The sequence below is a fragment of the Lathamus discolor genome, chromosome 2, assembly GCF_037157495.1.
Source record: "Lathamus discolor isolate bLatDis1 chromosome 2, bLatDis1.hap1, whole genome shotgun sequence".
NCBI classification, from domain to species: domain Eukaryota; kingdom Metazoa; phylum Chordata; class Aves; order Psittaciformes; family Psittacidae; genus Lathamus; species Lathamus discolor.
In genome coordinates, this window is record NC_088885.1 from 36322627 (window position 1) to 36336969 (window position 14343).

Here is a 14343-nt window from a genome sequence, read left to right on the forward strand (position 1 = left end):
CATCTGGCTTGAAGATGAGCCCTAATTACTGTACAGCTGCATCAGTTTTTTAAAAACCAAACACAACCCTCATACAAAACCAATGAATTATAGGTACTGGAAACAGTATAGAAGTTATTTCAGATCAAGAAATAAGGCCCAAATTTTTGTTCACATAAGAAGTACTAAACTAAAGGAACAGAGCTAGCTGACACTACACTGCCCAGAAACCTGAGCTCTAAAACTTCAGTGATAGAAGGAAGCATATTGTGCTATCACAATAAACAAAGCTTTCCAAGTGCTTCACTAAGGAATAAGCACTGAACACTTCACATGGCAGCACTGACTTACCTGTTTTAGCTAGTCATTGATTACTTCCCTCCATCTGAACAATACTAGCCAATAGAGAAGCCAGTTAAACAAAATAAAGTTTTACAAGTCCTACAAGATTTAAAGAACTCTAAATTTTTGCAGTATTACTTTCCTTTAAAATAAGTAACATCACTCTTAGTACCTTAGAGCAGAAAAGCATCATCTTACATTTAGAATATTTTGTTGAATATCTGTCTTTGGCAAAGACAGCTAATCACTTGGATACTGACTGAATGCTGACAGATCCTAGAGCAAACTCTGAAGCATGGATACCAAGTGTTGTAGGGCATTGTAGCTCAGTTACTTATTATCTACCTGGTCCCTTTTTGCTGTACCATGAGCTTGTCTTGAAAGAAATTTGTTCTGTTATCACAATAAGCAAGTATTTATTTGGCTACTGAAATATGTCATGTCCAATCATAACAAGGAAATGTAAAATGTAGAAGCACAAAGCAATAGCTTACCTAAAACACACTTCTATGATGCTACCACTAATACCACCACTTCAGTGGCATTTCAGCATCATTTTCAGTGCCATACTGCCTGTCAAAAAACACCTCCTCTTTTGTTTTCACAAACAAATAAAGCAAAGTGACAAAAAATGTCACTTTGGTCTTTCAATTGCTTCCAAATTAAAAGATTCTTAGTATATTTGAGAGTAAATCTTGTAGGTAGCTAAGGAAGACCAGCACCCGCAGTTAGTAAAGGAAACAAATATATGTATTTACCTCCTGGAACGCCTTTTGCAGTAACAGCAGTAACAGCAACAGACTGCTATGGACACCAGAATGAGCCCAGCTACTACAGCTATGGCAATAATTAAAGCCTCAAAGTTTACTGAAAAACAGGAATATATTCAACTTGTTAGACTCCAGCAATAGCGTTTGTCTTTCTAATAATCTTTCCCTTCCTTCCCAAGCATTTTAAATTTCTGCATTAAAAAAGTCAAACCCACAATTTTGTGAAACTACCCCAGCTAAAACTCAGCATACCACATTTGAATTTTGCTACATAATCAGCACTGAAGACACATTACATAAAATTGCTCTTTACATATACCAAGTTATTAGAAGTCATCCTGTAATACTTCATAGGTTTTATATCTACTGGTGTGATTCCACAGTTCTGCCCTCCCAATCATGACCTTAGCCAATGTGCAGCACAAACAAAAAAAGTTTGTAAAGTCATATAGATGCAGATGTATATATATACATATTACCTGCAACAGTTACACAGAGAGTAAAATGAAATTAAGATTACAACATCAGAGAATTTGAAGGAGACAATATAAAACTCTCCATAAAAATTCATAAGTCATCTTGTATGTCCAAAGAGAGTCATCTTTTATGTTCAACAAGCAATTAACAAATGGATGGGGGGGTGTTATTTTAACAGCATACATTATAACAACCGTAGCTGGTCTAAACCAGCATTCAGGAGACTGCATTTATTAAAAAAGTAAAAATAAAAAAATCATGTCCTCAAGTGAGGCCCAAGAAGAAAGCAAACAGGGATGACATAAGCAAAGCCATAGATACAACTCTGAGGAGCTATTTAAGGGACCCAACAAAGAACAAAATGAAACCATCCAGGGAAGTTGTAACAACAATGGAAAGAAAAACTAAACACCTCCTGGCACACATACCTCACACTACCTATTTTAAAGCATGAGAAAAGTGAAAGGGAAGCAGTCTCTCTTCCCTTCTCCAACATAAACCCCTCTGAATGGTCAGATTCAGCAGCTTCATGCTGCTGTAGTAATACAAAGGCAGCTGCACACATACTTTTTACTGCTTCAGGGTTCTATAGTGATAAGACAGTCAAATTTAGCAAGTGAGATTCAGAGGGTCTGTCCTCTCTGATCACATGCACAAGTCAAAGAGTCTGTTACCTCCTTACAGATTTCACCAACTCATTTCTGGCCAACCATGTCCCTTCGCATATCTTGCTAAAGATTAGATCTCAACAAATATTTTTGCTTCTGTGTTATAGTTTACTGGGTACCAGTTTATAAAACAGATTAATACATAGTTTCTAGTTACACAATTCTGAACATGTCAATTCTGAAAGTAACACATTTCACCATGCCACATTTCTCCTTCTTCTACTCCCCTACAAGTTATAAGCAATTAAATAAACTTCATTCAATGAAGTAAAAATGAAAAATAGGTTTGATTGCCATTTCATTTTTTAAAGTATACTATTTAATTGAAGCACAAAAATACTTCGACCCTATTTAAAAAGTACAGAAGATGATTATAAATTTTCTGTGTTCCTGACCCCACTATCTCATCTGCTTATTATTCATGAAAAACAATACAATTAAACTACTTCATTATGTTGTTTCCATATCATTCTTTTTTCTTCACTGCTGGTTAATAATCTGTCAACATGTCTTATTTGATATAAAATAGTAACTGGAAGCCAGTCATGTTTCTGACTTTTTTTGAAAGCTCCAATATTCATCTTAGCAACACTGACCCAATACTCATGTCCATTTTATTTGCAAAAAGAAAAAACACCACCACTGCACTCATCCAGTAATTAACTTTTCTGCCATGTCCAAAGAGGACAATCTCAGTACGACTATATTTATATATCCCCATGGTATGCTACTGCATATAATTTGTAAAAGCTATATTAAGGAAATGCAGATCTGGTGGGGTTTATTGTTGTTTTAGTTCTGAAAGGGTCTTTTTTTCTTTTTCCACTTTAATTTTTTGCTTAGAATGTGCTCAATTATGAAGTTTTCATTCTGTGTTTAAGCTACATTCAACCTAGCAAGACAAATGGAGCCCAAGGTAGAAGCCTCCTTTTCTATATATAGCAGGAGTAAACTATCAGGAACCCCCTTTGTATTGGTAGATACTGGTCACTGCTGCTTTGCAAAAGGACATGCACTTCTGTAATAGGTGTGGCTGAGTTAATTTTCTCTATAGCAGCTGGTATGATGCTGTGTTTTGGATTTCTGTCTGAAACAGTGCTGATAGAACACCTATGTTTCACCTGTTGCTTAACAGGCTTGAAGAGCATCAAGATTTTCTCTTCTCCCCCTCAGTGAGTAGGGCTGCAGTTAGGCAAGAGACTGGAGAGGTCAGGAGAAGACACTGCCAGAACAGCTGACCCAAACTGCCCAAGGGGTATTCCACACCATATAATACCATGATCAGCAACACAACTTTTGCTAAAGGAAAAATAAGTGGAGGTGGTATTTGGCTTCCAAGGTGACTATTGTTAGGGACTGATGACTATTGTTTGGAAGTCTCATGGGAAAGTGTACTAGGCGGTAAAGGGGCTCAAGATAGTTGGTTAGCATTCAAGGACCGCTTCTTCCAAGCTCAGGATCGGAGCGTCCCAATGAGTAGGAAGTCAAGTAAGGGATCTAGGAGACCGGCGTGGTTAAACAAGGAGCTGCTGGGCAAACTCAAGTGGAAAAGGAGAATCTATGGATTATGGAAGGAGGGGCTGGCCGCTTGGGAGGAATATAGGACAGTTGTTAGAGGATGTAGGGAGGCAATTAGGACAGCTAAGGCCTCCTTGGAACTCAATCTTGCTAGTCGGGTTAAAGACAATAGAAAGGGCTTCTTCAAATACATAGCAAATAAAACTAAAACAAGAGGCAATATAGGCCCACTGCTGAACGAAGTGGGTACCCTGGAGACAGAGGATATAAAGAAGGCAGAGGTGCTGAATGCCTTCTTTGCCTCTGTCTTTACTCCTGCAGACTCTCGCCGAGGGCCCCGGATTTCTATAGCCCCAGAAGGAGTCAGGACAAAGGAGGAGTTTGAGGATTGGGTTAGGGATCAGCTATGCAATCTGGACATCTGTAAATCGATGGGTCCGGATGGAATGCACCCACGGGTGCTGAGGGAGCTGGCGGAGGTCATTGCTAGGCCACTCTCCATCATCTTTGGTAAGTCGTGGGAAACGGGCGAGGTGCCTGAGGATTGGCGGATGGCAAAGGTCACACCAATCTATAAGAAGGGCAAGAAGGAGGACCCGGGTAATTATAGACCGGTCAGCCTTACCTCCATCCCTGGAAAGATGATGGAACAACTTATTCTTGACTCCATCACTAGGCATATCAAGGATGAGGGGGTCATTAAGAACAGCCAACATGGTTTTATGAGGGGGAAGTCATGTATGACCAACCTTATAGCCTTCTATGAGGAAGTGACTAGGTGGAGGGATGATGGTAGAGCGGTAGATGTAGTTTTTCTTGATTTCAGTAAGGCATTTGATACTGTCTCCCACAGCATCCTCACAGATAAGCTAAGGAAGTGTGGGCTTGACGATCAAGTAGTGAGGTGGATCGAGAACTGGTTGAGAGGAAGAAGGCAGAGAGTTGTGGTCAATGGCGCAGATTCTAGCTGGAGGTCTGTGACTAGTGGAGTTCCTCAGGGGTCGGTGCTGGGACCGGTGCTGTTTAATATTTTCATCAATGACCTGGATGAGGGAACTGAGTGCACCCTCAGCAAGTTTGCTGATGACACAAAACTGGGAGGAGTGGCTGACACACCAGAGGACTGTGCTGCCATTCAGCAAGACCTGGACAGGCTGGAGAGTTGGGCGGGGAGAAACTTGATGAAATTTAACAAGGGCAAGTGTAGAGTCTTGCATCTAGGGAAGAACAACCCCATGTACCAGTACAGGTTGGGGGGTGACCTGCTGGAAAATAGTGAACGGGAAAGGGACCTGGGGGTCCTGGTGGATAGGAGGATGACCATGAGCCAGCAATGTGCTCTTGTGGCCAAGAAGGCAAATGGCATCTTAGGGTGCATTAGAAAGGGAGTGGTTAGTAGGTCAAGAGAGGTTCTCCTCCCCCTCTACTCAGCCTTGGTGAGGCCGCATCTGGAATATTGCGTCCAGTTCTGGGCCCCTCTGTTCAAGAAGGACAGGGAATTGCTTGAAGGAGTCCAGCGCAGAGCCACAAAGATGATTAAGGGAGTGGAACATCTCCCTTATGAGGAGAGGCTGAGGGAGCTGGGTCTCTTTAGCTTGCAAAAGAGGAGACTGAGGGGTGACCTCATCAATGTTTACAAATATGTAAAGGGTAGGTGTCAGGATGATGGAGCTAGGCTTTTTTCAGTGATATCCAGTGATAGGACAAGGGGCAATGGGTGTAAACTGGAACATAGGAAGTTCCACGTTAACATCAGGAAGAACTTCTTTACTGTAAGAGTGACAGAGCACTGGAACAGGTTGCCCAGGGGGGTTGTGGAGTCTCCTACACTGGAGATATTCAAGGCCCGCCTGGACAAGTTCCTGTGTGATGTACTGTAGGTTACCCTGCTCTTGCAGGGGGGTTGGACTAGATGATCTTTTTAGGTCCCTTCCAACCCTTGGGATTCTGTGATTCTGTGATTCTGTGACTGGCTGGCCACCAGTCCACCTGTGGGAGGTTGTAAACAATTTCCTTTGCACTTCCCCTTCCCCTACTTTTTTCCTTCCCCTATGAAACTGCCTTTCTCTCAATATCCATGAGTTTTCTTGCATTTGTTCTTTCTGTTTTCTTCCCACACCCCACTGGGGTCAGGTGAAAGAGTGAGCAAGCAACTGTGTGGGTACCACACTTCCAGAAAAAACTTTTCTAACATTTCACAGCAAGAGCATTTACGATAATATTGAAAACCTGATTTCCTTAGAAGCATGCCTTATCAGTGAAATGATATACCTTCTGAAGCTCTAGGAAAACTCCAGAAGTCTAAGCATATATGCTTTATCTCACAGAACAAAGCATAGTGCCCTTCTACTAAAGAGCAAAGGATTGGTAAAGTTCTCCTGTACTGTCCAATCATATAATCCCTGCAAACAGGGACTAGAAGTGGTAGCATTCAGAAACTTGAATGCTCCATTTCAATAGCAATCTTCTACTTCTGCCACTCTAATTTAGACTACTGTGTAATTTCACTGCTCTATGTGTGATAACATTCTCCTAATTTATAGTTAATGGTCACTGACAGTTCATCCCCATTTGGTTTTTGTCCTTTACCATCCTGGTGTTCATAAGCAAATACACAGAAAGCAGCAAGCCTCTGCTTTGCTGGACTGAAGCTGTACTCTTATGACAAGCTTTCCAATGTCTTATTTGTTCTCTATTCCAGTCTTGTTTGAATTTAAATCTGCATACACAGTATTGCAAAAATAGCACCAAAGATTTCACCCCAAGGGCAGAATGTGCTCCACCGTGTATTTTGTAACACAACATGCAAAGTAAAAGGAAATCTAAGAGCAATTAAACGATGCGGTACTACTGGTTCACTGCTTCCCCTGGAATATACCATAAAATTGTGGACCCAGTCATACCAGTCAACATTTTAAGAATTTTTTAAAAAAGAAAGAATAGTCACCTTTTGTCAACAGGGAATGACCTTATTTCTCTGTAACTCAGAAGTATGGATTAAGAAACAGGTGAACCCTGACTACATACATAAAATACTCAGAACATTCCAACATCACTCGTTCCCAGCCTACACCTTACCATCAACAGAACTTCACTATATAGTGAATGTTTTAAAGTCATTGGACCAACATAACTATACTGGCTGTTCACAAAGAACCCTCACCAATGACTGTAAATCCAGAAGATTAAAGACCATGGTCCCCTCACCCCTCCAAATAAATTATCAGGAAACAGTTCTAGAAGCAGTAGGCTTACTTTAATCACACTCTTAAATCATTTTCTACAGCAAAAGTAAAATTAGTACCTACTCCAGCAAACTCCCCATCGAGCATTTGAGAGGGAACATAATGAAGATGGTGGAAGAATGCTTCTTACAGGGTAATCAATACAAGTGTTGTTGGTGTAACACCAAAGGCACTGTGCAAAAGAAACAAAAAACAACCCAAATTATTCATCTTCAAAAACAGTTTACAATTTAGTGCTCCTTTCCCCTGACAGGGTACAACACTGTGAAGATATATTTTAGGATAGACTGGAACTGCTTATTCAGTAGTGACTAACTGTAAAGGACCTTTAAGTAAATTACATATGCCAATCACTAGAGTCATCGGAAAGCAGACATTGAGACCTTTTTTAACAAATCCATGGAGTGCACTATAGGAGATACCACTTTAATGCATGAATTTTTGTATATGCCAGAATGTCCCTTACTGCTTCTGGGACAACAGCTGTCATGCAAATCAGAGGCTCAAATGACCTTCCCTGGTAAGTCTATTCAGCTGCATGCGCCACAAAAAGCAGCACAGAAAGTCCAACTGTGCTTACTGACCAAAGGAAAGAAGGAAGCCACAGAATCTCAGATGAAATCTTGAATGCTCTAAGTCCCTTGGTGTGGGCTTCAAAGACACTGGAATGAGCAAAGAATGTGGCACCTGTTAAAGTAAATCTAATTGCAGGATCTCAGCCAGTAAGAAAGAAACAGTACCCTTTAAATCCAGAGGCTAAGGTGGGGTTGGAACCCTGATAAATACCTTTATGCAGTATGGTTTGTTACAAAAATGCCAATAGGAGAACAATACCCCATACTACCAGTAAGGAAGCCACAAACTCAAGAATACTGGTTAGTTCAGGAGTTAGTCCAGAACTTAAGGAGAAATTAGTAAAATAACAGTGGATGTACACCCAGTGGTGCCTAATCCCTATACACCGCTATCAGCATTACCTGAACATCATCAGTATTATACAGTTCTGGACTTAAAAGATGTTTTCTTTCGTATCCCTTTGGAAGGCAATAGCCAGACAATTGCCTTAGAAAGGTAAAGTCCAGCCACAGGAAGAAAAGTACAATTCTGCTGGACTGGGCTGCCCCAAGAACAGTCCAACCCTGTTTGGTAATGTACTAGCCAAAGAATTAGAATAATGGCAAGACAGAACCCTTCTGTTACCTTGTTACAATATGTGAATGATCTGTTGCTGTGGGCCAGAACAGAAGCAGAATGCAGAGTGACTACAATAGATTTGCTCAACTTTCTGGCATTGACTGGATAACACGTGGCACAGAAAAAGGCTCCGTTGGTGAAGAAAGAGGTTACCTATTTGGGTTTTGAGATTTCCCAAGGAACTTCGTCACTGAGCACAGATGGAAAAAAAGCCATTTAAAAATAGCACCCCCCTCAAGTCAAAAAAGAAACTGAAAGACTTCTTGGGAAATGCAGGCTGGTGCAGAATCTAGTCAATTTTAGCCTAATGGCCAAACCATTACCCTGAAGTGTAACCCTAACGTGGTTCCCAGAGTGCCAAAAAAGTTTCCACAGCCTTAAGATTGCACTAGTGAAACCCCCAGCCCTGGAACTGCCCAATATGATGAAATCTTTCTTTTTATATGCACAAGAGCAGCAATACATGGCTCTGGGAATGTTAACTCAGACCTTGGGATCAAATAAGAGGCCAATAACATGTTTTTCTAAACAATTAGATGAACTAGGCAAAGGATGGCTGACCTGTTTCAGAGCAGTGGCTGTGGTGGTGCTGCTAATGAAAGTAGCCCAGAAGGCAACAAAGCAACAGTCTATCAGGGTATTCGTACTGCATGCAGTGCTGGCAGTTCTTGATCAAAAGGGACATCACTAGATTTCACCTAGCAGATTAGCTCAATACCAGGCAGTGCTTATCACACAAGATTTTGTGATTTTGACATCACTGGCCTTGATTCCTGCAGGTATATTACATGGTAGCAAAAAAGAATCAGAGCATGATTGTTTACAAGTCATGAATAGGTGCATTCCAGCCAGCCTGATTTGAGGGATATGCCTGTAATCCATCCAGACCTGAAATTATAAAAATTTATTTTTATAATTTATATTTATTAATAATTCATAATTATAAAAATTATAAAAAATTATAAAAAGAGCTGGATATGCCACAGTGATGCTGCACAAGGATGTGGAAACCTGAGCATTGCCTTCTAACACCTTGGCACAAAAGTCTAAACCAAAAGCTCTGACACATGCTCTTGAATTATCAGCAGACAAACTTGTGAATATTTATGTTAACTCAAAATATGCCTTTGGCATAGTACATAACCATGGGGCTACTGAGAAATAATGAAAACTGTTATCACAAGCATCCCCATCAAATACAGACAGGAAAATTTAGATTTATTGCAAGCTGTACTGAAGCCTAAAGAAGTTGCAATTATATACTGTGAAACTCACCAAAACAGCCAGACAGAGGTATTAGAAGGAAACTGAAGGGCCAATGAATCAGCTAAGAGGGTGGCAAAGGCAGAGCAACTTACTGGAGCTCTCAGTCCCACAGGAAAAGTAGAATGGGAACCTCCAGATTGTATAGAAAGTGACAAGAAATTGGCCCAGCAGCTGGAATCTGTTAAATCATCAGATGGGTGGTATATCACCAAAGACAAGGAAGTGTTGATCACCACTCTGATGGCAAGAGAGGCACTGAAAAGGGCTCACAATGAATGACATATGGAAGCCAATGTGATGGTTGCTAGCCTCGGTCAATAGGCCGTAGGTCCTCACATGCAGACAATGGCAAATATAATAGTGCATCGATGTCACCTATGCTGTGTTAATAACTCTAAAACAGTAAGGAAGACACCCTGGGAGAAGTAAGGTGAGGTCAAGCCCCAGGAGAACACTGGCAAATAGACTTTTCTGAACTACCAAAGCATAGACAGTGTAAGTATCTCCTGGTTTGTCTCCACGAGCACAAAATAAATACTTTTTCCTCTATAATCACGTAGGTGTACACAAGTGTTTTATCCCCAATTTTCATTCACAAAATTAGCTACATTCCTTCATCATATAATTTCCTACATCATTTCAAATTATAATTCCATTTAAGTGGACTAAGTTACTACATTTTGTTTGGAGCTGGTTTTATCTATTCACTAAATGTTTCATTCTCATTTTTATCTGCTGCTATATTAACAACAATACAAAAACCTGGGTTTTTTTTCCTACTGAAGCAATTAAAGTAATTTCAGCTTTCTGGTGCTTTTGTGTTGCTCACATAAATGTTAAAGGCTTTGTTCTGTAGTTTGTTTTTTGGTTTTTATTTTTAATTGTCTGAATCAAGTCTGAACTTCTTTCTCCAAGCTTAACACTGATGCTATTGAGGCAATTACCATGAGTCATCCATCATTCTGTCACCCAGAAAAGCCTGGACACTATCACTGGTTTGACAGATTCTGAAAATAACGTATCTATAACTCCACTAGTGTCTTCAGTATACAAACACAGCTAAAGGATTTATTTCTCTCACAAGGTGAACACACAGTTCTAAGGTAAGTAAAAGCTGTACTCATGTTCTGTGGCAGCCCTTATTTGAAGTGACAGTCACACCAGTGGTAGCGCTGTACATTAAATCTTTAATGACCCATATTTTCTATTTCCTACTTTCTACTTTGGAAGATTAAGAGTTATTTACACAACGCCATGCTTACGACAACTAATACACAAGTCTGACAACACACAATAACCACATCAATAAAAACCAATTAATGTTTTTCCCTCAAAAAGCCAAAATATGCATAAGCATAAAAAAAGTTAAGTTCAGATATTTCTCAATAGTGATAAAAGTTTTGCAGTAACTTAACGTAACTTAAAGATTCATTAAATGTTTCTTTTCAGTGATATCTGAAGTTAGAATTCCAAACAATCTCTCACTTTAAATATGGGACTTCCTTCTACTCTGCAGGGACAGACACCTTATGCATAGTTATCACAAACCTTCCTTGTGGAGCTAAAATGGTTTTCAATAAAGGATGGAGAAATAAATTCTGTTGTTTTAAACATCTTATTGCAGTCTCACTGGAAATCTAAAGACTTTGCTGCCAAAACGGTGACCTCATGTGGCAGTCTTAAGCATTTACAGTCTGATGTAGTCAGTGGAAAGGCCAACAGGTCTGAACATCTACAAATCACTGATCTAGTCTGCCTTAGTTAAACACATTGCCTGGGGCATCTCCAGAGAAAGGCATTTCTAGGTAATTTACTTTAATTTCCCAAATCTCCTATTCAGCATGCAAGCAGTGCAAGGCATTTTAGCCACATAACATTCAGTCTGACCCTTTTATAAGATGGAATTAAGGGCTGCTTGCAAAACAAGGATGTGTCTAAATCAGCAGCAACATCAACTGGCTCAGTTGAACTATGAAAGTACTGAACACACCAAAACTGGATTCTACACTGTCTGTCTTCTCCAGACAAAGCAGAGAAATACCCCGAGCGACCAAGTCATAGAGCAACCTTGGCAAAGTAAAAGCACGCTGGCATTGAGTGTGACAGAGGGGAAGTTGACTCGCCAGTTGAATAAGAACAGATATTACAACTAACTGATCTTGACTTCCCCTTCCTATGGGCCGTTTGACTAGATTCACAATTAAAGACGAGTCAAAATCCCCACCAACCAACCAAACTGTAGCAATTTGATTTCACATGAAGGGGAAAAAAAACCCCACCAAATTCCCAATCAAAAAGGATGTTAAAAAACTTACTGAAACATTTTTTAAACATTCTTCACAGGACTTCTGGGAAAACTCTGAACATGCTAGGAAAAAGAAAAAAAACCACAGAGATTATATTTTTTTCTCAGTAATGTCAAACATTTAGCAATATTTAGCCTTCCCCCTCCCGCCCACCCTGCTTCTAGATATAAGCAATGATCTTGTCTGAAGTAATGAAAGTTCAGTAATTCCATTCCAGGAGAACTGAAGCAAACAGAGATACAAAGCATTTAAATCTGACCTCTGACATAGTTAGGGAAACAATTCAAGCTTACCTTTAACTTCAGTTTGCTTTTTCTAAGGACAACACAGGAGATACAACCCAAGAGTCTCACTGTATGTCAGCTGAAGTTCCAAGACTTTTACCCGTCAATTTTGAGAACATTCTGAGTTTTGCAACTTTGGAAGCCTAGCAAAAGCTGACCCTTGCCTAGGGTTGGTCCCTGTTCCATGAACCAGTTGCGGGGGGAGGAGGGGGCAGTTTTTTAAAGATAAAGCTCTACAAGTAACATGATTTTAAGTAAAAAATTTGCAAACATAGAACACAGCTACTTTTTGTAAAGGGTCAACAAGAATACCAACAGTCTGAAGAGCCACATGATGCAGAAGGACTTTAATCATATTTTGTTTGGTTTTTAAAAAACACCTCATATCCTAAAAAAAAAGCAAAAAAATACTTACTGGTGCTCACATTCCCAGAGGATTCCAGCCAAAGGCTATGACTTTTAGAATTACTGCATGCTTATTGTCTTAAGGCCATTCTTTTTTATCCACAATGGAGACACAATCTGTTGCCCACAGAACCACCACAGTCTCAACAGATGAGGGGGAACCTCCTCTCCAGGCCTGAACCTGCATTTTTTTCTTAGTAATTATAGATCCTATCATCACTTAGAATGCTATTTAATGAAACCCATTTTTTATTATTTCCATATATATATATATTTCCGTTTTATTTCCATTTATATTTCCATCCAATATATATTTCCATTTTATTATTTCCATATATAAGTATGACGGGAAAATATCTCCAAAGTAGGCATCCATCTCTACTTTTAATGAATAACTACATTAGTCACAAGCAGTTATCAATTCGAGCTAAATTATTTGCATGTTTTGAGACAACTACATATTTCAATACTTTCCATATTTCAATGTTATACCTTTCTGGTGCTAATTCTTAACATTAAATCTATTTTACTTACGAGTACATTTATCTTTAATTAATATATCCATACAGAAAAAAAAACACTAACTAGTTTATCTTGTACCAGTTAACATTGTATCCAGTATCAATAACTGAGAAACAGTCTAAGTGCAAGGCTTAGGTTCCAATTCACGGGAAAACAAAACAAAACAAACCATGAAAAACAGGCTCAGAAATAGTTTAAACTAAAATAAATAAATAAATAAATAAATAAATAAAATAATCGAATGGGATTATTCCACATGGAGTACCATCATGCTTATTATAAAAATACTTCATTGTATTTTTAATATTTAAAACACCTAAACAAAACAGCTTTCTGAACATGAATTAGTGAGGTACTGTGAGAAGCACGCAAGTACACCAAGGACTTCTAAAAACCTGGGTTAGGTTATATTTTCAGTAACTGACCAGTCTACAGCAATGTGCAAGAATGGAATATGCCTCGGATCCTTCCCAAAGAGGGTAATCTCTCAAGTTTTCTATGCAGTTTATCATCTTCCTATTGACATATCAAAGCAGCTAACTTATACTGGCATATACCAAAAGAACAGGACTTAAATTATAAAAAAAATTACACTCCTGTTATTTATATTTATTCTAAAGCAGAGCATAAGGCTGAATGAAAATATTTTTAAATACATCATCACAACATCTCTCTCAAAAATCATAATATCTTTTATGTACTGCTGTTACAAAATCTAACATCACTACAAATGATTAAAAAAAATAAATTCATTCTGTATTATGTGTCTCGCTGGGTCACATAACTTAAAGCTATATAAATTTCCCACCAGTTATAGTGTTCCCCACAACAGCAGAAGACAGAAGAAAACACCTTTCAAACCGAACAAGAAGAAAAACCCAAACACCCCTCTGACATTAAACAAAAACAACTTTGATTTGGGTTGTTTATTTTGTTCTGTTTTATTCAAACAGATATCAACTTGACAGTCTCCCTCTAGTATTTCAAGCGACTACTGTATCATCTTTGGGGGGGGGGAAGAATATAAACCACAGCAGCACTACCAACAATAATTCACACTGCACTTGAAACAGTCTTTATCAAAAGTAGTCATTCTTTTCATACCAGCATATATCATCAGCATTAATCACTTAACATGTAACAAAATGAGAAGTCATTTTGAAGTACCAAGTACTAGAAACATTATTTTGAGAAGTGTAATTTTTACCAAAATAGTTCAGTGTAACATCTTGTACACAGTGAACTGTAGCTGTATGAAGATTACATTCTTACAAGATGAGAAAAAGTTATTATTGCTCATGCACTTGTATTTTTTAATTACAGTTAGAACACTGCCCGCACCTACAGGAACTGTACTAAGTTCTGAC

General features: G+C 39.0%; 1 protein-coding gene across 2 annotated transcripts in view; it reads right to left on the minus strand.

The window, feature by feature from the left end:
• Nucleotides 1-14343, minus strand: part of LOC136007918 (pituitary tumor-transforming gene 1 protein-interacting protein-like) — a 32077-nt gene that overhangs the window by 15731 nt on the left and 2003 nt on the right. The window contains exons 2-4 of one of the 2 annotated variants that reach the window (XM_065666406.1): nucleotides 11775-11827; nucleotides 7063-7171; nucleotides 1080-1188 (exon numbers count right to left, since the gene is read on the minus strand). In XM_065666406.1, the coding sequence (XP_065522478.1) occupies nucleotides 1080-1188; nucleotides 7063-7171; nucleotides 11775-11827 (271 nt within the window). Of the gene's footprint in view, nucleotides 1-1079; nucleotides 1189-7058; nucleotides 7172-11774; nucleotides 11828-14343 lie in introns of both variants that reach the window. The other variant, XM_065666407.1, reaches the window with a different exon arrangement.